The sequence below is a fragment of the Mixophyes fleayi genome, chromosome 9, assembly GCF_038048845.1.
Source record: "Mixophyes fleayi isolate aMixFle1 chromosome 9, aMixFle1.hap1, whole genome shotgun sequence".
Taxonomy (NCBI): Eukaryota; Metazoa; Chordata; class Amphibia; order Anura; family Limnodynastidae; genus Mixophyes; species Mixophyes fleayi.
The window spans coordinates 11,623,217-11,648,583 of NC_134410.1; the positions used below are offsets into that span (position 1 = coordinate 11,623,217).

Sequence of the window (25,367 nt, forward strand, 5' to 3'; positions counted from 1 at the left end):
CATGAGACAATAACGTCAGTGACCTTGACGTCACTCGGAAGCGCGTCTGTTAGATATATGCTATTAAGGGGCCAATGCGAGGACCCCAGGGTTGTGTAATGTGTTTAGCCGTTCCTAAAACATATTACACACCCGTCAATGTCATTGTCGGGATTGTGGTCATCGCAAATGTGAGTATAACCCGCATTGAGTAGTGCTGCGAGTTATGGGGACTGTAGCAAAAACAAGATCTTATCTTAGAGGTCGAGATTATTGACATGAGTTAAAGGGGTGGAGAGGGCAAGTTTGTCACATCCTTTAGGTTAACAGCTGCATCTTGAGCCTTCTAGTTGCAGTTTGGTGGAGATGAAGATCTCTAGGTGCCCTGTGGTATGGTAGAGGCATATCTAGGTGCCCTGTGGTATGAGAGGGGCATATCTAGGTGCCCTGTGGTATGAGAGGGGCAAATCTAGGTGCCCTGTGGTATGAGAGGGGCAAATCTAGGTGCCCTGTGGTATGAGAGGGGCATATCTAGGTGCCCTGTGGTATTAGAGGGGCATATCTCGGTGCCCTGTGGTATGAGAGGGGCATATCTAGGTGCCCTGTGGTATAAGGGCATATCGAGGTGCCCTGTGGTATGAGAGGGGCAAATCTAGGTGCCCTGTGGTATGAGAGGGGCATATCTAGGTGCCCTGTGGTATGAGAGGGGAATATCTAGGTGCCCTGTGGTATAAGAGGGCAAATCTAGGTGCCCTGTGGTATGAGAGGGGCATATCTAGGTGCCCTGGGGTATGAGAGGGGCATATCTAGGTGCCCTGTGGTATGAGAGGGGCATATCTAGGTGCCCTGTGGTATAAGAGGGCATATCTAGGTGCCCTGTGGTATGAGAAGGGCAAATCTAGGTGTCCTGTGGTATGAGAGGGGCATATCTAGGTGCCCTGTGGTATGAGAGGGGCATATCTAGGTGCCCTGTGGTATGAGAGGGGCATATCTAGGTGCCCTGTGGTATAAGAGGGTATATATAGGTTCCCTGTGGTATTAGAGGGGCAAATCTAGGTGCCCTGTGGTATGAAAGGGGCATATCTAGGTGCCCTGTGGTATGAGAGGGGCATATCTAGGTGCCCTGTGGTATAAGAGGGGCAAATCTAGGTGCCCTGTGGTATGAGAGGGGCAAATCTAGGTGCCCTGTGGTATGAGAGGGGCATATCTAGGTGCCCTGTGGTATGAGAGGGGCAAATCTAGGTGCCCTGTGGTATGAGAGGGGCATATCTAGGTGCCCTGCGGTATGAGAGGGGCATATCTAGGTGCACTTTGTCCAAAGTAAAATAAACCTTCAAACAAACAAATTAGGCCACATCTAATAAAGACAGTTCCAATGTCCACTCACTCTCATGCTTAGTTTAAGTCATTACTGAGACCGGAGAAAAGATGCACCTTGATGTGAGCTTTGTGGAGTCTCGGCAGACTGGTACAAAACCAAGGCATTTGCGATGCGCATCCAGTGCGCTTTGTAAATGATGCTCAGTGTTATCTACAGCTCAGTCTGCATCAAACCCTGAGTCATTACAGCCAGAGATGTCATCAGGTGAGACTGACCGCTGTGCCCGTCTCTTCTAGACACACCATGGGCCTGCACACACATCAGTTCTGTGTTTATGAACCAGAGAAAAACATTCACATAAGTTATTTTGGTAACCTTAGTTATAGTACCCTTCTGATAACATAACACACAAGATAAGAAAAAATTTAAAATAGGACACAAAAACATTTTTCTCACAATCGTGTCCTTGTGCCTGTGTGACACTTCATGCAGACTTTACAAGGCGTTCCTGTGCATTCATGTACAATGATAAACAATGACCTAATTAATTAATAAAGCATAGAAACTACAACAATATGTACTTATATTACTCTGCCATCTCAAATTATTCTTTTATTCACTTACACATCATATTTATTTCCACAGCTGATTAAATAACATTTTAATATCTGTAAATATTGTAAAGTATTGAATTCACTTAGTAATCACTGCTAACCAAAATTAAGTTTAAAGCAGAACTCACTGACATCTACATCTCTAACCCTGAGAGTCATTCCCACAGTGCACAAAGTACATCCTTTTAGATGACATTCATGTGCTTTGTCTATTATTTCACTTCAATCTTACACAATCTCTTTCATACCCAATTGCTTGGTTGATTGTCTCTTTGGTACCATTCATCCTTTATCACTTTAACAGTCATATTTTTCTGCTCATTAATGGATATCGTTGGCAAATAACCAAACAAATCCATGGCCTCTTTGCAGCCCTGCTGAATCTCCGTAACTGAGTTGAAATCCAGAGCAGTTCTCCACCTTTGGATAACATTTGAAGACACCTTTGAGAAGGCCAGGAAACCATTTTTCCCTTTAATCTCCTCATGGGTAACATTGTAAATCCATTGTTTCAGATCCTTAGTTAGATGAAGCCCGGAAAAATTGTAAATTTGTTTTAGACTTTGGATCGGTTTGCTCGTCAAGTCCTCGAGACGTATAGCCATATAGCGCCCATGTAGGGCCTGAGCTGTTCTGGCCACTTTATTAATGGCCACCTGGGATTTGCAAATCTTTGCCATAACCATACTTATTGTGATGTTATTTTTCTTATAATTTCCTTCATTCTTAAGAACAATCTGATTCTCAATATTGAGAGGAAAAGATCTCCTTGATAAGGCAACAGCTCGAGGGTCCCTCACGAGATGAAGGATCCGCAGATCAAGGGCAGGGTCTCGAAAAAGGGGAAGAAGGACAGAAAGATCCAGGATTCTAACAGTTTTCATGACCACATGACTGTACGTCCCACAAATCTCTGCCATTTTATCAAGCGGAGTGTTTCTACAACGTTGGTAACAGTTGCTGCGATCATAGCCTTCAGCAGGGATAAAGGCTGAGCAAGCTGGAAGGGTACAGAGAGCTCGACTTTCTGCAAAGAAACGGAGATCACCAATGCGCTTTCCACCGTTGGGAAGATACTGCCGGAGGGGTGACACATCACAGGTGAAGAGAGAGCGTAGGACATCTCTCACAGGATAATGTAGCAGCTCTGCACTCTCTTCTTGAAACTTCATCCAGGTGGGAAGTCCAGGTTCAAAGAGGTAAAAGACGTCACTGTGGTGGTTAAAGATCTGCCCAAGGAAAGAAGAGCCAGATCTCCAAGAAGAGACAACAAGGACATGGACAGAGTTTCGTTTTAGAGGGACAGAAGGGGAGAAGGAGTATGAGGGAGATTTGTTGGAAAGAAATTGAGAGAGATAGAGAAGCATTAAAGACACAAAGAGTAGTAAGAACACTAACATTTGGTTTATGTACATGGTCAGGTAGAATTTAAGGATTATGGAAAGAAGAAGAGAAGTAGGAAGGCGTATTTGAGAAGTAAAGACATAAGGGAGTGAGGGAAGGGTGAAAAGAAAAACAATCAGAAAAGTTCATCAATACAGAGAGATTAATGAAGGGAAAAAGAATAGTTGAAGAGAAGCGTAGTAGAAACTGAAACAGAAACTGAAAAGGTCAGAAATTGTGGGGTAAAAAAAAATAAAAAATATGAGTTAGTAATCTTAATTCATGGAAGACAAAACTTTTCATAATATCACCCGTCACAGAACAGTCTTACAGTCCTAAACTAAGGACAAGAAGTAACCAATATGATCATTCTAAGTCTGTAAAACTTGTTTGAAGAAAGCAAATATTGTCCCAGTAGCATTGCTTTTGGCAATTATACAACATAAATTTTGGACTTTCGGTTTTATAGGGTGTGTAGGCCATAAATGAAGAGAACAGCTTATCATTAAGAAAATTAGACAATAACGTATAACACAGTGTATAAAATGGTCTGAAACTTCATCTTAGTGCACGCTAGAAGGTCTTAATAACACATGTCTAGTGTTCACTCTATTTAGTACAATATTTTGTTATGTTATGTTTTGTTATATTTGGGGTACTACTTTTTGGAAGGATTGATGTACAGAATACCATATGTTTATTGCAAAGTAAATTTATGTGAGAGTTGGTGTCTTTTTTTTCAACCTCATCAACTATGTTACTGAATAGTGTTCGCTGTTGCGAATACGTTTCACATACCTGCCCTTTACTTACTGGGTAGTTAGAGAATGACACAACATGTGCTGAGACAGATTTACATTTACAAACCAACTGTTTGACTATGTTTGGGGAGCTTCAGTGTAAAATAAGGAGTTTCAGCTCAGCATATAAAGCACTATGGGGGGGAACTCATTGGTAAAGCTAATACTCTTACATGTACTTTGTAGCCCCTCCGATGAGTGATTGTCAATCAATAATAATCAATGATTAAAAAAAACTAATTTTTTTAGGGAACCAGGTGCATGGCAATATAAATGCACTATAAAAGTACAGCTCTGTCAGCGCTTGTCCATACAAGTACAAATATGAATATTTCTATCACATTAGAAATCTAAGGTATTGGTTCATTATTTTGATCAAAACATTTAACCTTGCAACCCAAGGTCAATATAGTGTAGTATGCAATGTGCATTTATACTACTATAACACTGGTGCCCTAAATGATGCGGGTGAGGCCAGGAGAGGAAGAGGCAACAATTACACATGATTGGACAATTCCAAACTTTTACTCATGAATGAGGTAACTAAGCAAAAGAGCTAATTTACAGTTGGATGTTTGCCAATGTTGGGGGTCACAAAAATACAGATTTCCATACTGCACATATGTACTGAAATGCATCCGTATCTAGATCGGTGTTTATCTTAGCCTTGCAGGTCCTTATGCCTGGAAAGGCGGTACAGGGATGGACAAGTGTATGTTGTATACAGTAAAGGCATGTGCACATAAGTGCATCCTGCACTGTGGACATGTGACCTCATGAGACTCGGCCACAGCCCCAGATACACCATACTTGCCCACACTCCCAGAATGTCCGTCAGTCTCCCGAAATCTGGGTTGGTCTCCCCAGGAAAGCAGGCAATTTTCCCACATGAAGTCGGCAGGATGGGAGCCTCAATGACGCGATTTGCGGCAAATTGAGTCATTTAGCCCCGTCCCCGTGACAAAATTACATTTCTGTCGCGGGAGACGGGGGCCAAAATGACGCGATTGACCGCTTCCAAGCACCTTGCGCTCTCGCCCAGACTTTAATAAATAAAAGTTGGCAAGTATGAGATACACTTCTTAGGAGGAGTAGCTTTTTTCGTAGGTACCAGAGGCCTGGTGTATAGATATGTGATAATGATGATGATGACACCAGCAGCAATATTTAGCCACTTCTGATTGGCTGCTTGCATACTGACCCCTCCTACTGCAACTAGGCCCTGCTCTGCTCCTCTGTCCAGGAGGGTAGCGCACCACCATCAGGCCCTATCCCAAACTTTGCAATGACATGTTCCACACCTATTTCTGGGTACAATTAGGTGAACTGGAAACTCCCCTCTGTAAGTGGTTAATTGGTATCACATGTTTTATTATGTTTGCACTGGTTGTAAGACTTTTACATGTACTGTCTATATATTCTTGAAGATAACTTGTGAGTAAAAGATATTCTGTCTATACACCTGCACTATAATTGTGGGTTATCTATAGCAAGTATAGGTGTGTACTGAGTAGTACAATATTGATGCAGTGACATTGAGTGTTGTTTGTGTTACTAAGTGATATAAAGGACTGGAGTGAGCGTTGGTGAGCACAGGGAAAAGTGTGGAAAAAGTATGAGTTAATAATTAGTCTAAGTAGGAAGCACAAAGTGTAAGAATATCACACAATATAACACACTACCTCTCACCTACCCTGCTATTTCTTATTTTATTCGCTAAACAATAATATAAAATGACTATAAATTGATCCCACATTTGATAAAAATAAAAAAACAAAATAAATCATTTATAGAACTTGTTTGGAAAACACACATCGTACATGTTGCTATGAACATTTCCAGAAACTGGTTCCCATTTTCCTTAGGTCGTGATGGATCATGATGATAAGTAAATATATTGTGCAAGCCATTGTGCCGCCTCTCCAAAAGTTGCAAGGCAACAATAATCAAAAACTATATATGGACGTATGCGTACCCATTTTTTGTGTTTATGCCCAGTACAGAAATGCTTATCATATGCAAAAAATTGACCTACATCCAACTGTAGATGAGCCATAAAGAGAGTGCCTCTGCGTTTATTCCGACTCGTGAATGACCGCATACAGCTACAAATATACAGAAAATGTAGTTTGTAAAAATATATTTTTAAGGATTATCATTACTTGTCAAGTGCTGTAAATCTGAAAAAGATGAGAAAGGTGCAGGCACCTCATGACGCAGTATATTAGCACAACGGATGGCGTACAAGTAAATTAAGTGCAAAGTGACTTCGTACCAACTGTAATTTAATATCAGGCGTATCTGTAATAAATCTTGAGGTCCTCAATAATCTTCCTTTTGTATTGATAACAATTCATTAAAAAGATTAAAAAACAGCTTATCTTGATGTTAAACAGAGTCTAAAGAGACTGTATCCGAGTTTCCTTCAAGTCCTGAATTTCCTGCAGATCAGTGACGCTGACCTGTGGAAGAAGTCATAAATAGTATTCAGGAGAGTTCAAAGTGGTGAAAAGTGTCCCTGGTAATGGACCCTACGCATTTCAACCAGTTCAGGCTTCTTCAGGGAGATCATTTCTGATCAGAAGAGTGTTCATTACAATTGTGTACCACATACAGAATAAAAAGATAATTATTGAGCATGCCCCGATAGGTGTAATATAGGCATGCATGCATTGTAGTCATTGCTTGCAGGGCAAGTATAAAGGTAAACTGCATTGAATAGGCCAGGGTTGTCCAACCCGTGGCCCGCAGGCCGCATCCGGCCCAGCACGCCTGTAAATGTGGCCCAGAAGGAGTTTTGGTTGTGGCAAGGGGGCAGCGCTCTTAATGGAGAAAAAAAATCCTGCAAAAAAAAAAAGAAAAGAAAATACTTACCTTGCGGTCACGTCACGTGGTCACGTCAGCTGGTACTCCGGCTCCCTCCCTTGTCTCCTCCTCCATGCGGCGCTCGCAGTGAATGTCGGGCGTGATGTCATCACGCCCAACATCCACAGCGCAGCACAGAGAAGACACCCGCGCGAGAAGAACAATCAGCAGCACAGAATTGGAGAAAAGAAGAGAAGAGGACAGGAGAACAAGCCGATTAAAAGGTAAGTTAAGGGGTATTTTTTTTATTATTTCAAGGGACGCTGACAAGTGAATAAAAGTCACCTGGTCCTGGAGCATCATGGACCTTATCTCCCTGCTACATACTTCTACTTGTAATACTAATGGGGCATTATATATTATTCTCTTTGGCCCATTATAAGTTGTTATCCCTTAACTAACATAGTGGTGTAATTATCAAAACAGGTCACAATTTGGGGTCACAGTGGTGTATATGTCAGGTACCGCAGGCCTGGTCAGGGCACCCTGATATACAATGCCTGGCTTAAATGATATTGCATCGAAACAATACAAAAAGTGATTATAGTATAATAATATAATATATTTGAACAGGGCGATTGAAAGGTAAGTATAGGGGGATTTGAAAAAAAGTTATATATATATATATATATATATATATATATATCACTTTTTTTCTCATATATATATATATATATATATATATATATATATATATATATATATATATATATATATATGTTAACTATGTTTTCTATGGTTTTTTGGATGATCAGCTATCGTTATTGTTAGTGTATCTTATGTGCGGCCCAAACCAACTCGTCGTCTGCCAATGTGGCCCAGGGAAGCTAAAAGGTTGGACACCCCTGGAATAGGCCATCATTAAGCGTGCATCAAATGGCATGAGCCCAGGTCACTGGGTATATAGCATGCCTCTAACCAGGGAGATACATGATTGGTCACAGAGTTCAAGGTTCTGTTTTAATATAAGACTGATCCACGTGTGTGCGGTTGTTATATTGGCCATATTTGAGGTGGGAGAAAATTACCGAACAACGTATATCTGACTAAAACCAAAAGAACTGAAGTTGGTCAAAAATATAGATACTAATAACGGTAGATATAAAAAATATATAATGACAAATGATGGGATTATAGTTCCATTTTAATATGAGGCTCATCCGCACATGCCCGGTTGTAATATAGTCCATATTTGAGATGGAAAATAAACTAAGGCCAATAAATGCATAGTTGGCTAACAAAAATACATAACTATTCAAAAATAAAGTTAATAGCAATATAGAAATAATAAGTACAATATAATGGTGTATAAAACTAATTTTAAAACAATTTTAAAAATAGGCCTAATCTGAAAAATGTATGATTACTATGTCAGCCACATTTTATATTGGAAGGATACCTAAAATATCTATCTATACATAGATTTTTAATGAAAAACACTAAATTATCTAGAAACGTAGTGAATCATTTCAAATGGGTGTCCTCCTTCTGGATGAGGGGGAGACAATATGGAGCAGCTGCTGGAAGGGGGGTTCATTCATCCTCAGGAAATTTTTGAAGTCTCTCCTCTGGAAACACTCTTTTGTCCAACAGGTCCGATTCTATCGCCTTCTTTCCCTCCTGGTCTGTGCTGTTCTTGCCATAGCGACTAACGAAAGATCATTAACTTGCTGTTGTTCAATTGTGGCCATTATATTTAAATAAACAGTAGTAAACCGTAGTAAATGTGCAGTTGCGAACGAACGTGCACTATACACAAATATGTGCTATAGAATGATGACGATGATGTATTTCCTTTCCCGGAATCTGACTTTGTGGGAGTTTTCGCTGGTGATGTTCAGCCTTTATTTAAATGTATTTGCTGTATTGCTGCAGGGAGGCCATATATAATTTCAGTGTGTGGAGTCACAATGTTTTGAGGCAACGTTATGACAAAAACCGCTCGCTGTCCATAGGGTTAGTCGTGCAAAAATCGTTTAAAACATGTATAGTGTGTACCATACTTGCCAACTCTCCCGGAATGTCCGGGAGACTCCCGCATTTCGCGAGAGTCTCCCGGACTCCCCGGAGAGTATGGCAATCTCCCTGATCTGCCCAGAATTCGGTTCAAATGCCGCGATTCACCGGGAATCGCGGCGTTTGGCCCCACCCCCGCTGTAAATGACGCGAATTGCGTTATCACGTCGTCACGGGGGCGGGACTAAAATGACGCGATTTCCGAAGCCCCGTCCCCTACATGCCCATCTCCACCATGCAGCTCCCGGATGAAAATTATTGAATGTCGGCAAGTATGGTGTGTACACATGAATCGACTGACTGATTAGAACTTCAGTCGTAGGTACAATCGTTGTAGATAACAAATTGGTTGGAAAAATCAGTAGTGTGTACCCAGCCTCAGACAGGTTAATATTATGCGCCTGCAATTGATCAACCCTCACGCTCAGATCCTTAGGAGTGTTATATACACATTAAATGACAGGATAATTTAGTGTTCCTGCCTCTGATCAGTGCTGCTATATTCACACACTGAATAACAGGCTAACATAACATTGCGTGCCTGTCACTGATAAGCTCTCACATTCAGATGTTTACGAGCATTTCATAGAGCCGTAAATATAACGTATTCAACAAAGCTTGATGTACAGCTTTTTAAATCGTCATCTAGGGTGTCTGTCACTGATCTATTCACAATATTGAAACTCTTCCACTCAAACTCCAAAAAGCATTGAAATTACGACAATTAAGGCAGAAACCTTAAAGGATGTGTTCCTTGCAGAATACAGACATGGTATGCCATCACATCCTGTGGTTAGCTGCACCAATTAAATATATTTGAAATATATTATTATTTTAATTCTTCTTTTTTTTTAATGAAATAGCTCTACTGTAACTATGACACTGAGGCCCTAAACTACAATAAAGGTAAACTAAGAAAATGTAATAGTACTGCATGTGTGTATTCCAGTGAACACACAAATCTGTGAATTAACAGCTCTACCATTGTGTGAGTGACAGAAATCTCACTCTATGATAGTGCTGAATCTACAGCTATTTTAGGTATCCTTTCCATACCAAATATGGCTTATAGGGTAATCACACATGTACGGATCAGGCCTATTGTAGACATTGATTTTTAACTTCATTTTATAATCTATTATATTGTATTTATTACTTATTTATTATTAGGAACTTTATGTTTTTATATTTATACATTTGTGTCAGCCAACTATACATTTATTGGCCCCTTAGTTTATTTTCCATCTGAAATAACCACTCATAAAGCATGCCTGCACAGGTCTTGTGACGATTATGTATTATTGTTATTTTCCCTTAATAATCAGGTATGACAATGTATATTGTATGTAACCTTGTAATGTAATCTCAATGTGTGCTTTGCTAAATGACATGAGTCTGAACCTATACAAGTGTCAATAATCTTTTGAAATTAGCCAGAAAGAGAGATAAGCATCTCTGAGGAGTTTTTTTGGTATGCAGAGAATGTGGACCTGACCAGCCAAGGTGAACGAGCAGAGGTGAGAACTCAGGCCCTGTGAACATTCCAGATCTCAGGACATCCCTAGGTCACTTCGAAATCCCTGTGACATTTGGGAGATCAATCTGTCCTTATTGACAGCTAACTACAAAGGTTGGGGGTGAGAGCTGTTTGGAAAAATGTTTACAATCTTCTGCTTTAAACATTACAATGTGCATTTTCATGAGGGGGTCTATCAAGACTGAAATGTTGCATATTTCTCAATTGTTTTCCCTCACAAACAACAAGTCTTAACTAGTGAGTAGTGACTCTGGTTTTATTTCCTATTTTATTTCTGAAACCTATTTGTGCAACTTATTGCATGTATTGCCATTAACTTTTTGTAATTAAGCCTTGGAAACATTTTTCATACTAGATACATTTAATATAGCATGTTCTCCGTGATTCTTTGTGAACTTACAAAGCCCAGAGAGGCTCATGCTACATGTGTATGTCATTTAAGTGTGAAACATTAATAAGTGGTTTTGGTGAATGTAAGGACACCATAGTAAATTATTTTCTGGTGGCAGAAAAGGTGTATTCATCGCTAAATGCCTAAGGTGACGCTAGTCACAGCCAGCTGTTCAGATTGCTGTATCTGGGACAGGCTGGGCATCCATGACAGGCTTCAAAATCAAACTAATTGTAACTGTACTCCCATTCTATAAGCCATTATATTTTATAAATGCATTTATTTGCTTCCATATTTTTGGCCAGCTGTGTTTGGTGTTGTAGCCAGATACACATTGTTTGGTATTTTTCTGTCATCGAAAATATGGCCGATATAACAACCACCTGAAATAACAACAATCCCCCTGAAGAAATCCCAAATGGTCAAAACGCGTAGGGTCCATTACTGTGTACACTGTTCACCACTTCTGAACCTTTGCTGTTTTTAACTTCTTCCACAGGCCACCTTCACTGATCTCCAGGAAATTCAGGAAGAAAACTTGGGTTCACCAGGGAGACAATTTACTGTAAGATTAGAATGTTGGGACAATTCGGCACTCCTAAACTACTAATGATAATTGTTTAAAAATTATAAATTCATTATTGTATTAATTATTAAAAACATGCATTCATAAACAGATTATTATATTAAAATATCTCAAATTAACATAATACTATGAAGAAAAGAAAAAAAAAGGTGAGTGTTTTAGAAATAATAAAATTAAATTAAAATCAAATTGAACTACAAGCCCTAAAATTGACCGAATATTACTTTTCAGTTGTTTACAACCCAAGTTAGATTTCTCTTATCTTATTCAGGATATAAATTGTTGACAACTGATTAGTTATTCACATCCATTTAGTAAATGTTTATATATGTGGTACAGATATCTGTGTTATTATGGTTTTTCCTTCAATTCATTTGATTTGATCGCATATTTATTCTGCAATGTCACTCATATGATCGTCCTGACTCATTTCAGGGGCGCACGCAGGATTTTTTGGAGACCCAGAAACCCCCCCCCCCCCCCTGCGTATGAGTTATATCCCTGTTTCTGATGATATGTAATTCAAAATTCAGCAAGTTATAAATGTTTAAGTCAACCTTTCATCATATTGGAAAGTCTAATGAAGCGGCTGAAAACATCACATGAAGATAGTTCCAATAGTTATATATATACAGTGACTGTTCTAAGTAAAAGTCTATTGTAACATAGTATTAAGCTCAGATCATTATAGAGAGCCTCATTTAGAGAATTAGTTACCTTATAATGTCTGATCCACACTGCATTTATCTTATAATGTAATGAGACATAAGTGTCATTATGCAAGTGTGCATTTATTGGGAGATTAGATGTATTAAAATGCAGCCAGATAACGATGGGATACTTCAGTGTTCACTTGTTCATACGTTAAATTATATTATATACTATTTGTATCCAATGTTCTACTTCTAAGTATATATCAACTCTACAGATTAGATTTGTTATGCTATAGGCAGATAACGGTATGATTATTAAGTTTTAGTACATTTATTTGTTTAATTATATTATATATTTTGTGTGTACATGTTCAGTTCTCAGACAAATACCATATACAATCCGCAGCACACCTAGTTTGCTGAGAACCCGCACAGGAATCAATATTAACAATGGCATACCGTGTCTGTTCACACCATCTCCTATGCATGTTTGATATATAGTATATTATAGTATATAATAATGTAGTCTTCTATATATATATAAAAGAAGAAGTTTGTTTGTTTGTTGGCGAATATCTTCCACAGCTCTCAACGTAAAGCTACCAAATCTTACATAGTTATTTATCGAAAAGTAACCTATTAGACCACATAGCGACAATGCGACAAAGCAACAGAGCGACAAATATTGAAAACATAATTTTTTGGTTGTAAACAATTGTTTGACTGCTGGAAGGAAACCTCATCACAACACGACATAATGTCAAAGCGACAAAGCAACAAATCTTATTTTCTAAATAGCATTTTTGGTCTTTTTATCAAACAATTTGCTAATATATAAAAACTGCTACACAAATGACTTTTGAATCTATGAACAAGCCATTTAATTAGTTTAAATCCCATTGCATTGGAAGCAATGAATTCAACAAATGCAAATCCCTTCATAATACAAACAGTGTTTAATAGTTGAGTGATTTACTATTTCTACAGTATTTTTAATGTATTAGGCAGGGGCATTTATTATTGGCACATTGTAATAGGCAACTAAATAATAGTTAGATAGAACTCTCACAGCTGTTTTAAATGGTTTTTGGACCACCAATTATTCAACCACTTAAGTGTTTATTTCCCCCTTTGGGATATCGTTATTATTGCTTTATAGTTGAACGAGGCTAATGATCTAGCAAATGTATGAACTGTTCTCAAGCGTTCAGATAAATTCTAATCCCTTCTAAATTTAACAGGATCATATTAGGATCTATGATCAACTCACATTTATTTAGCATTTCTAAGCATATTATAAGTGATTCAATTGTCTTTATTAGAATGGCTGCAACCTTTCATTTTAAATTTAAGAGTATTAGTGCTGTGAAAGTATAAAAAATAAAAATGACATATCCATATAAGTAATCATTATGTTATAGCTTTAAAAGAAATTAGCAGATAATATACTCAGAATGAGAAAAGAAAAAGATTGAAGCCATGAAAAAATGTTACAATAAGATGTTCTCAGAGAACATGGACAGCTGAATGTTCTCTGAAAAGTAACAATAAGACTGCCTGAGAAGATAAAACCATAAGAAAGATTTGTTTAAAACTTACATTATGTGTATTCTGCAATTTGCATCATTAGCTTGTTGTTTTCATGTTGTTTTCATAATTTACTGGCTTCTAATTGGTTGTTAAGCTTCTATACCTCTAAAGAATTCTAATTAGTTGTTCAGCTTCTATACCCCTAAAACTTTTATAAGTGTAAGAGTTATTGCTACAATAAAGCAGTTTCAGTTTGGAAACCAGACATTTGTGTGGTCTCTTATTCTGTGCTCAGATCGATCGTTACTATAGATATCTGACAAATTGCTGACTGACTTATTCAATTACAGGTTGTTATTCTGCTAACATAGGTAAAGAACCCCAACAGTTCCACTGGATTCCCCGTGCAACAGAATGTTCTACCTTTCAGTAGAGTGTTTGAATTCCCTAAATGTATCGTAGCTGACTGATTTTTATATTAATGCCTTACCTATATTTGGAAACGTATCCATCAGTACAAATTTCAATTTTATTCTATATTAATTGATATGCTTTATATACAATTTGTTGTGTACCATTCAGGAAATATATGATTTTACAAACATCTTATTTCTTCCTTTCCTTCCTCTCTGTAGGTAATTATCTGCAAAACACAGAGATGATAAACTTACATTAATAATAAAAATCAACTTTAAATGAACTATTCTCAATAATCAATTAAAAAAATGTAGGGACGAAATAATTAATTCCTGGCACAAAATTATCTTTTTTTTCCTTCCCTATTATGAATATTTAACTATTTAAGACAGAATGATTTTCACATTAATGTTAACTGGAAACCTAAAATCGATAGGTTGATGAACACAATATGAAATAGTTGTATAAAATCACTTATTTTCACAATAACTCTCTTTTGTCACATTTTTGACAATTTTATTCACAGATTACTCACACTTACGGGATCTAGTAATTAATCCATAAACCATGTGGAAGCGGATTTTTTCCAGGTGGTTTAGGCAATTTATGTATCCCATCTATCTAACAAAAGATTAATGCAGGAGATATCTATGCTATCTCCTTTTGCATTAAACCACAGTCAACATAATTTTCAATGTGGACTGTGGTCTGGGGCAATTGGTTAACTAATCTGAAGATTCCTCCTATCGGATGCGCTCTCCCAGTATGATTTTTTAATAAATTAATCTGAAAAGTCATCTGTCAAAACCCTGTTAATTAATAGACATGCCCCTTAATCCCTTAATAATACATGTATTTTAATAGCATATGTATAATTAAATCTCAATTTTTCATATAATCATATATCTTCTGAATGGTACACAACAAATTTTATATAAAATAAACACTAACTCTTAAGAGCTCAGGATCCAAAGGCAGATAATATATTCTTAGCCCAGAGTCAGTCAAAAGTGGCTCTCTGACCCTTAAACAATAATAATTTTACCAACACAATCAAAGGGTCACCTGACGACTGATATAAATCAATTTAAAAATAACCAATTTCATGGAGTGACGCGGAGTACATTCGCTTAATATACAATCTTCTTTATTAAAAATACATGATAAACCACAAAAAGAAAAAACTATATAAACGTGTCTCAACCAGTAGTTCCTACGTTAAAACTGATAAATAAATAAATATATATATATATATAATATATATACAGTATATATATATATATATATATATATATATATACTGCTTGTGTCCAGGGTTGATGTTACAGGTTTATTCTATGTATAAAACACCAACAGCAATCAAACTCTCTAACGTAGTACATTTAGAAACACAGTCCTTCAACAAGAAAATAAATTAAGCATAGTCTCCTATATAACATTGTCCAGACTAGATGACCTATAATTTGGAGAGGGAGTGGCCAGTTCACTTGTTAATAGTAATGGATAATATTAGATAGACAAGCTTCTTTATTCAATTCCACATTATATTATTGCTCAGTGTGGGACCCTATCAGAAGCATGAAAATACTTTGTTTGTTCCAAAGGTGACAGGAATATAGGAACAATCACACCCAGTCCACGGAGTGGTTGATGCTCTGGGAGATAACTCCCTTGTTAATTCCACACAGTCCAAAGTATGTACTACTGGGTATCTCTCTATGGTGTCCGGCTTACTGATTAACACGGGTCCCAGGTAGTAAGGGCAAAAAACTCTCCGCAGCTGTACAGCGATTGTGAATGGAAAGCACTGTACACAGAAGATGCAAATTTACCTGCTGATTAGCACCCGACCTGTGTAAAACGCATATTTATATCCTTTCCACTGACGCGTTTCGTCATCCTAGATATGAGTTTTTGCCCTTACTACCATTCTAATAAAGACAATTTAAACACTTATACGTTTATAAACACTATAAAAGTGAATTTGATCATAGACCTCAATATGATCCTGCTAATATTAGAAGGGATTATAATTAATCTGAACGCTTGAGTACTGTTGCTAGACTCTTAGCCTCCTTCAACTATTTAGCAATAATAACGATATCCGAGAAATAAACACTTAAATGTTCCAGTAATTGGTGGTCTTAAAAAAACCTTTTAAAACAGCTGAGATTTCTGTCTCACTAACTATTATTTAGTTGCCAATTTTAACCTGCCCATAATAAATGTTCATACATTAAAAATACTGTACAAATAGTAAATCACTCAACTATTAAACACTGTTTGTATTATGACGGGATTTGCGTTTGTTTAATTGATTGCTTCCAATGCAATGGGATTTAAACTAAGTTAAATGGTTTGCTCATAGATTCAAAGGCTGTTTGGCTCAAAGAGAGATACATTATATATACGATATCCCATTGTTGATTTTGATTCCCGTGCGGGTTCTCAGCAAACTAGGTGTGCTGAGGATTGTATATGGTATTTGTCTAAGAGCTGAACATGTACACACAAAATATATAATATAAATAAGCAAATAAATGCACTAATACTTAAAAATCTTACTGCTATCTGCCTATAACATAACAAATCTAATCTCCGAATAGACGTTTTGTCTCATTATTGATTGGGAGTTCCGTGAACTAGGTGTGACGCTCCCCGAATACAATATCTACTTAGGAATAGAACATTGAATATGTATAATATATAATATGATTAACGTATGAAGTAAACACTCCAGTATTCCACTGTTATCTGGCTGCATTTTAATACATCTAATCTCCAAATAAATGCACACTTGAATAATGACACTTATGTCTCATTACATTATAAGATAAATGCAGTGGGGATCAGACATTATGAGGTAACTAATTCTCTAAATGAGACTCTCTATAATGATCTGAGCTTAATACTAAGGTACAATAGACTTTAACCTAGAACAGTCACTGTATATATACCTATTAGAACGATCTTCATGTGATGTTTTCAGCCGCTTCATTAGACTTTCCAATATGATGAAACGTTGTCTTAAACATTTATAACTTGCTGAACTTATCTGCATTACATATCATCAGAAACAAGGGATATAACTCTATGAGTCAGGACGATCATATGAGAGAGATTGCAGACTAAATATTCGATCAAACCAAATGAATTGAAGGAAGAACTATAATAACACAGATATCTGTGCCACATACACTATATACATATTTATTAAATGGATGTGAATAACTAATCAATTGTCAACAATTTATATTCTGAATAAGATAAGACAAATCTAACTCAAGTAGAACTATCTAATTAATTTTGAACTGTAATATTGGGTTAGGCTGGGTACACAGTACAGAAATATTTTCCTGATGCGATATCGTTAATGATTTTACCAACAATTAAAAAATAAGTCCTGATCAGCAGCCGATTCATGTGTACACACTGGACACATCTTACACGATGTACCTTCAGATCTGTGCTCTTCATCTGTCATAACCATCAGCTAAAAAGATTGTGAGTCTGCACACTACATAGAGATCTAAAAACACTGCTGGTTGTGAGTGCATACACACTGCAGAATTAGAACGACATTGTTCCATGATTGAGCGAGTATTTTAGTCCGGTTTAAAAATCAAAAGACACCATGTGCTTTGGAACAAGAATCATCCATTGTTGGAGCATACACACTAATGCGATATCGGGATTAGTCATAGAAGTTAATCCTCTTTCTATTGATGATCTACCCAACAATATATTACAGTTCACCAGGGAGATACAGTTTCTTTTTGTTATACAGATAAGTTGTCTTTTAACGAAGTGCGATCAATCCAAAGGGAGGAACATTGAGGACCTCAAAGATTTATTACAGATAAGCCTGATTCTAAACTACAGTTGGTACACAGTCCTTGCCCTTTATTTGTACACCACCCCTTGTGCTAATATATTACACTAGTAGACGCCTGCACCTTTCTCATCTTTTTCAGTATCACTATTACAACAACATTTTAATACAGAAGCCTACACGTCTGTAGGACATATGGAATCACCATTAAAAGTAAAAGTATTGAAAACGGCCTTACCTGCAGCCCTCGTTGTCCAGCGTTACACTAACCCACAAGCAATGTCAGTTAGTTTCAAGGAGACATGATCCAGGCAGAGGGCATACTCATAAATCATTCCAACAAATGTCCTGCACTGTGTGCTTTGTGACTTGATGTTTTTTACAATGTTCTAGTGATAGCGATTTACAAGGTATCTCTGCAACCTATGTTATTTAGTCAGAAGAAGCAGAATTAAATGCATTCTGTTTCCCAGAAGACTCATCACTACGAATACCAAAAGGTTTACAGAGAAAGTAGGATTATTAGTAAATATAAGTAATACATGATATAGACAATGCCTTACCTATTAGACATTTCTATGCGTCACTTCCCCGCTGGCCAAGACAAGGACCGGCTAGTTTCTAGAATTCATTATCAAGGAGAACTTTAATTACCATCTTTACTCAGAAAGAATAGTATACAGAGAAGTGGTTTAAAGACAGATTGTATACAATGACGTATTTAAGCAAAAGGTACAGAAGACTCTATTCACAAAACGTCTGCAACCTCTTAACAGGTATGTCGTAGGGGTATGATAAGGAGATTGAAGGCCATCATTGTGCCTCAACCCACAAGGGTTCATAGCCGATTATAGATGAAGACTTCACCCACCAGGGTTTAAACCCCTATCTGACTTACCCAAATCACTGATAGCAACATGAATATAAATGGGAACAAACTAATATGGCACAATAATTATAAGGGGGGGGAACAATAAGGGTGTGGTCTGAGGACGTAGTGAAGGCGGGATCTATAAACAGATAAAATGGGTTCAGAGGCAATCCTGTGCAAGTTAATTAAAAATGCAAATTAACTCTGATGCAGTCACAAATGAAGTGACAATAAAAATAGATTTGTTAATAATGATGCAATAACAATGTTCCATACAATACGATAGATACTATAAATAAATTGTATTTGCTCCCATCCAGTGATTTTGAGGCCCCCGTGGAGCACAGCTTTTTATATGTGAAGCTGCTGCCCCTTTATGCCCTGGTTATGTTGGGAGTGGAATGCCTGGCTATGATATCACAGCCAAGCGCCACGCTCCCTGTTTGAGCAGCTGAGGATGCCACCTCTGCCTGCCAAGGTTAGTAGTAGCGGTGGGGGGGCGCTCCACATGCTTGAGGGGGAGCCCTGAGGTGCCCCCAGGGTTTGCATCAGCCCTTCTGCAGTGGCACTCTGTGTAGTTGGTGGTGCAGGGAACAGCGTTACTACCAACCTGATGGCTCTGTGCTAAATCACAGTCGGTATTACACATATTTCACTTTTTTTTTTAGTACCTTTTTTTTTTAGAACAACATTACACAGACAAGATTGTACACAGTGGTTTTTATTGAATCATTGCTATGATATGCCTTTCTAGAGCAAGTCGGCACTGGGACTAATAAACAGCTCTGGAATGCAAACACAAACACAGCCCATGTTTATGTACGTGTCTGAAGACATAACCTTTTATTCCTCAGCCTAATTATGTATCAGAGGACACCATCATTCACTAGCTAACTTGCAAATGTGTGTGTATGGGTTGGAGCCATGACAAACTCAGGAACCATTTAATAAGCTGCAAGGGGTAGAGACATGAAATGAAATGTGTTCTAAGTCCTCATATTCTGGGGTAAATTACCATTTTCATCAGGACATTCTTTTTATAAAAAAAAATCCTAGTTGCTACAATTTGCACAGGATTTGGGCCCCTTTGCTAATCACTGGTGCATGTAAAGTCGTGCATGGGGGAGCCTCAGCAAACTACAGTCCTCATGATAATGTGTTCATTGAATAGAAAGATAATGTCAATTTAGAATGCTAATAATAATCATATTTATTAAATGTCGAAAAGCACTATTCCCGGTGAAAATGGCGATAGGACATTATTTTGCTCCCAACTATGCATTAAAGGATTACCATCGGCAATAGCACCCAGCTTGTACGGGGCAGTGTGTCTATCAACTATCAAGCGGCAATTAAAAATCTGTCTTATTTCCGGCATTATTTTATAAATAGATCCCCAAGTTACAAAGCCCAGAGCCTAAGAAGAATAATCAGTATGACATCCTATTGCCAAAAAAGCATAATTTGTGGGAGCCCCCTGGAAATTCCAGGAAAGTTGGCAAGTATGAGTTAAAACCATTTAGCAGACCGAGCTAGGCAGGAAATTATTAGGGGTGAGCGGGTTCGGATTTTTGAAATCCGAACACCCCCGAAGAGTGCCGATCCGAGCCCGGATCCAAGCACTGTTCGGGGATTCCCCCCCGACGCAAAACTCAGAACGAGGCAAAACGTCATCATCCCGCCATCGGATCTCACGAGATCCGTATTCATATTATTCCCCGCTTCCCGCCGCCATCTTCACTCGGGCATTGGAGAGGGAAGAGGGAGGGTGTGTGGTGGTGTCCTCTGTCCTGCTCAGTCCAGTGGTGCTGTCCGGTGCTCTGTCCTGTTTGTGCCGCCCACTTGTGTCGCTTAGCTTAGTCATCCAGCTACCTCGGTGCAACCTTTTTGCCTAAAAACAATATTGTGAGGTATTCAGAATAGACTGGAAATGAGTGGAAATGAATGTTATTGAGGTTAATAATAGCGTAGAAGTGAAAGAAATATAATCTGGATTTTAGCAGTTTTTATGCTTTTTAAAAAAAAAATCAGAACCCAAAACCTTGAGGGGGGTGTTTTAGCAAAACCCATTAGAACCCAAAACCTGAAGGTAATCAGAACCCAAAACCCAAAACGCAAAAAGTGGCCGGTGCACATCCCTAGAAATTATACAATTGTTTTCCAGAACATTTTTATTAAGTGCATTAAGTATAACACGCACAGTGGAGGAGTGTACAGTAAGACACTGCGCCTGCCGACGTTCCCGTGCACAGTGGAACTGAAGTCCCACAATGTTTTTAAAAAAATAAATAAGAAACATTTAAAAATATTAGTCATTAAAAAAAATGCCTTATTGGATAATGGTAACAGAACAGTTATCGCGGAAGTACAAGTAACGCTGATATGTATATGCGGGAGTTATCATTGGCCATATCCGTGTTAGCGCTGTTGAAAAAATAAATATTCTATCGCTGGCAAAAATTCACGTTTTCACCTGCAATAGGGCTTTTCACCCACTGATAAATGTAAGAAACGTTTCACAGCTTTTTTATAGCCCAAAGTTATGCAACACGCACACGTGAGCACACACCATATCCTACAGACATTGATTCTACAAACAGAAAAGGAATTTAGGAGGATTAAGCTTTTTGTGAAACATACAATAAATTTCCAGGTTGTCAGTAACCTTTGCTTATGGGTGTGTTAAAGGTTTCTTGAATTGGGCATAACTATAGCTGTTAAGTGTAGACACTCCTTAGCATTAGTTGGTCATCTATCTATCGCTCAGTCACGCAATTGTATTTTATTACATGGGGGGTTGTGTAGCTAGTTGTAAGCGGAATGTAGTTAATGAATGGTCGGCACAGTTTTAATTTAGTTTTTCTGCTCATAATATTCAGAAAATTTCTGGTTCTGGATGTTCTACATTTTAATTGGTTTAAAAAGCATAGTGTTGATTACCCTTCTCATGTAACTCCCTCTTACTGGTAATAATGTCCAACACTTACAAACCATAAAATAACGACACGGACACCGACTTAAGTTTGGAATGAAAAGGTCCTTTTATTTTTGTTATTATTATTATTATTTTTTTAAATTATTTTATTTATTCTAATTTTATTTTATTTTATTTCTATCAAAAACTATCAAAGGTTTCTATCAACAATTTGGACCTTTTTCTTTAATTAGGTGGCGAAGAGCAGGGCAGCCAGCTAAAACAACATAAACCAATAAGGTGGAAGATCATCTCCTTTCCACCAACCCAGGTTAAAACCTTATCTATTGGCCGGTACTATCGACTATAAATTAACTCAATACCCTCTGGACTCAAACTGGTTAAGCCCTTTCAAGGCAAAACCTGATACTCCTTACTAGAGCATCAACGAGTCTGATAACGACGAGGGAACCAAGGCTACATCGCCAACACTTCAGTACCGTATGTTTAACAACCATCTGACTGCCATGCTCTCCCACCACACACAAACCTCATTCCTCGTACAAAGGAAGAATTGTAATTGGATATACTTAAAACAGGGCGGGTGGGTGGGTATCCGGATCCAGGAAACAGGAAGCTCTCTCCTCCTCCACTGCTGGATATATTCTTTCCACGACCACTCCTACCTCATTCCAATTGGCTGATTCCATCACAGACTTAACCCCTAATGGTAAGTAACATTATCAGCTCACAACACATGTTTTTAAACTCCTTCGGCTTAATGGCCTCTCTCATACTTGTATCTGGTATAAGGACAGTGTTTTCCAAAATATTACAGGTTGTATTCCCTTTTTTGTACAGCATACAGGGCCGTTACAATGATGCATTCATAATCTGCACCGCAGTGGAACTGCGTATGTAAGAAAACATTTTGCAGACTCCACTTCATGCTAGATTTACTATTCACAAAAACAGTAAAAAGATTCTGATGTTAAGTTCCACGTTAGTGTTTAAAGTTTCTCAAACTTTATTTATATTCATTAAAATAGTTCAAACTGTTAACTCTTTGCAAAGTATTAGATTCAAATTCTAGAAAGTGATTGTTAGAACTTGAAAACGTATATTAAAAATGGATGATATGACGACCATAGGTTACATCCTCCCATTCCAGGTTACAGGACTTTTTTCGGGCGGCACCCACTCTATGGAATTCTCTCCTTCGCACAATAAGACTCTCCTCTGGTCTACAAACTTTCAAGCGTTCTTTGAAAACCCACCTCTTCAGACAAGCTTATAATATTCCTCAACCACCCTCTTAACCTCACTACATTACCCTATTACCACCCGTTACACAATTTCACACAAGACAACTACCCCTTGACCAACATTGTTGTGTGACAGGATCATTTAGTTTATGAGTCACTTTTACCTTTGCAGTCTGGCTGGGCCGAAATGCAAAATGTAGACTTCACCTCATGTATCAAACTCCCATTGTCCCATAGATTGTAAGCTTGCGAGCAGGGTTCTCTTACCTCTCTGTCTGTTTTACACAGTTTGTTTATTAGTTTATTGTGTTTGTCCCCAATTGTAAAGCGCTACGGAATATGTTGGCGCTATATAAATAAATGATGATGATGATGATAGGTCCTCAATAATTGGAGTCGGTGTGTATCATACCAATTGAGAGCACTTCTTTGTTTTAGTATAGATTGTAACTAAATTATTCCCCACTATGCCATTTCCCTTGTTATGTTTTTTTATATTCACAGTAACACATTATTTATTTTTTTGTTCCCTTATCCTCTCAGCACTTAAAGTACAGACAGCAACGTAATTAATAATATACAGTACAGGAAATATTCTAGAGACCTCTATACAAAACTGAAAGGATTATCATGACCAATACACAAAGTATAATGCATCGTAGTGATTATTATTCAATGTCAACCATTTTTCAGAGGCAAAATAAAATGCAGACCACCAAGTCTCTTGTTTTACAATGTAGGTCCTCTAAATCTATGGTGGCTTCACAATGCATCTCCCCCTAAATCATTGGTGCTGTTATAGAGAAGGCCACCACCAAATATTTGGTGGCTTTATTATACTAACCCCAGACCTATGGTGCCCTTTAGTGTACAGATCCCAAATCTCTGGTGGCTTTATAAGAAAGACCCAAAACTTTTGGTGGCTTTGCAATGCAGACCCCAGATCTCTGGTGGCTTCATAATACAGACCCCCCTACACCTCTCCCTCTTCCAGTGGCAGACTGTCCCTCAGCACATTGAAGATAAAGTGTGGCTGTGCTGGGATGCCGTAATACCCAGTAGACAGCTCCCAGCACTCTGATTTGTGGGTAATTCCAGGCATTCACCAATAAGTGTGTGGGGACATCCCAATACTCTGATAAATGGCCAGTGATATCCACCATTCAGTGTACATGGAGCCATCATCATCATCATTATCATCATCATCATCAACTTTTATGTATAAAATGCCAGCAAATTCCGTAGAGCTTTACAATTGGGGACAAACACAGCAATAGACAAAGAGGTAGGAAATACTTGATAGCTTATTTGTACACTGAAATTTAAAGTTGATATTTGTGTGCTACATGAAAAAAACAGTCAGTATTTAACTTATGTGCAAAATAGAAAACTAATTTGCACCCCTTGCATTGTAACATGATTTTGTCCAGGAGACTTAAATAAGAAACTTCTTAATTTAAGATCCTTAATGAATCCGGCCCTATGTGTTTCCTCCAACAGGAACGGTAGGAACGCTATCAATACCCATAAAGTTCCTTTCGGTTGCTTTTTTGTCTAGAGAAATGTTATTGAATATGAATAAGTGGTTTGTTTTGAGTTATATATTCAGTATTTTTACTACTATTAACATGTTAGAGTATTCTGTTTTCAATTGACAAATAGTTTTGCCAATATATTGCATGGGCAAGTCATACAATAAATGACGGATTGCCTTTGGAAGTTGGTTGTGTTAGCAAATGTTTCTTTAGTGATATTAAGTCGTTCATTTGCATTTCTGCTATATTAGGTCCCTAATATCACATATTCTGCATTTGTGCTACATGATTGCACATTTGTACTTGTGAAAATGAGCACTAGAGAGTCTTTCTCAGTTATAAAGAGTGAAGTGTCAGCTGATAGTTTTAGTAAGTGATGAGGCAACAAGAAGGCAAACCATTTATGTCACGTATAGGATATATAAACACTTGTAAAATTAAAAGTCAAGAGGCATGGTCCTTTTGCAAATATACTAGTTTATTACAGGGTGTGGACACCCACAATGTTTTCCAATAAGGCTGCCTAATCATCAACTTTTACCAGTTAAACATTGACCCAACAACTTTCATGTATATTCACCTGAATCACTTGTGACTTGTCCATTGTAGCACAAGTATATCGGCACTGGCTCAATGAGACCCCCTGTTTATGCATATATATATATATATATATATATATATATATATATATATATATATATATATATGTATAAATATATTTCATACAATATATCTTTTTTAATGGTTTTTCATTGCAGTACGTTGATGTAACTGGGAAAAGCAGATCTGTAAAGAAAAAGACAGACAATTAGAATGATTAAAAAATCTATATAAATCAAATGATACTCCACAGGGATT

General features: G+C 37.6%; 2 protein-coding genes across 5 annotated transcripts in view; both read right to left on the reverse strand.

Moving 5' to 3' along the window:
• The window catches only part of LOC142101929 (butyrophilin subfamily 1 member A1-like), a 113,789-nt gene that overhangs the window by 46,147 nt on the left and 42,275 nt on the right, over positions 1 to 25,367 (reverse strand). The window lies entirely within an intron of this gene.
• On the reverse strand, positions 1,887 to 18,272 carry LOC142101428 (carbohydrate sulfotransferase 6-like). Of its 4 annotated transcripts, none has more exons than XM_075185888.1 (3): positions 18,163 to 18,272; positions 6,133 to 6,202; positions 1,887 to 3,516 (listed from the first exon to the last, which is right to left on the reverse strand). In XM_075185888.1, exon 3 carries the CDS (start codon positions 3,327 to 3,329, stop codon positions 2,157 to 2,159), a length of 1,173 nt encoding a protein of 390 aa, XP_075041989.1. In that variant the 5' UTR covers positions 3,330 to 3,516; positions 6,133 to 6,202; positions 18,163 to 18,272; the 3' UTR covers positions 1,887 to 2,156. The 4 variants fall into 4 exon arrangements, with proteins under 4 accessions (XP_075041989.1, XP_075041990.1, XP_075041991.1 ...); XM_075185889.1 differs by lacking the exon at positions 18,163 to 18,272 and adding an exon at positions 6,373 to 7,482; XM_075185890.1 differs by lacking the exon at positions 18,163 to 18,272 and adding an exon at positions 6,373 to 7,482 and having other exon boundaries at positions 6,129 to 6,202.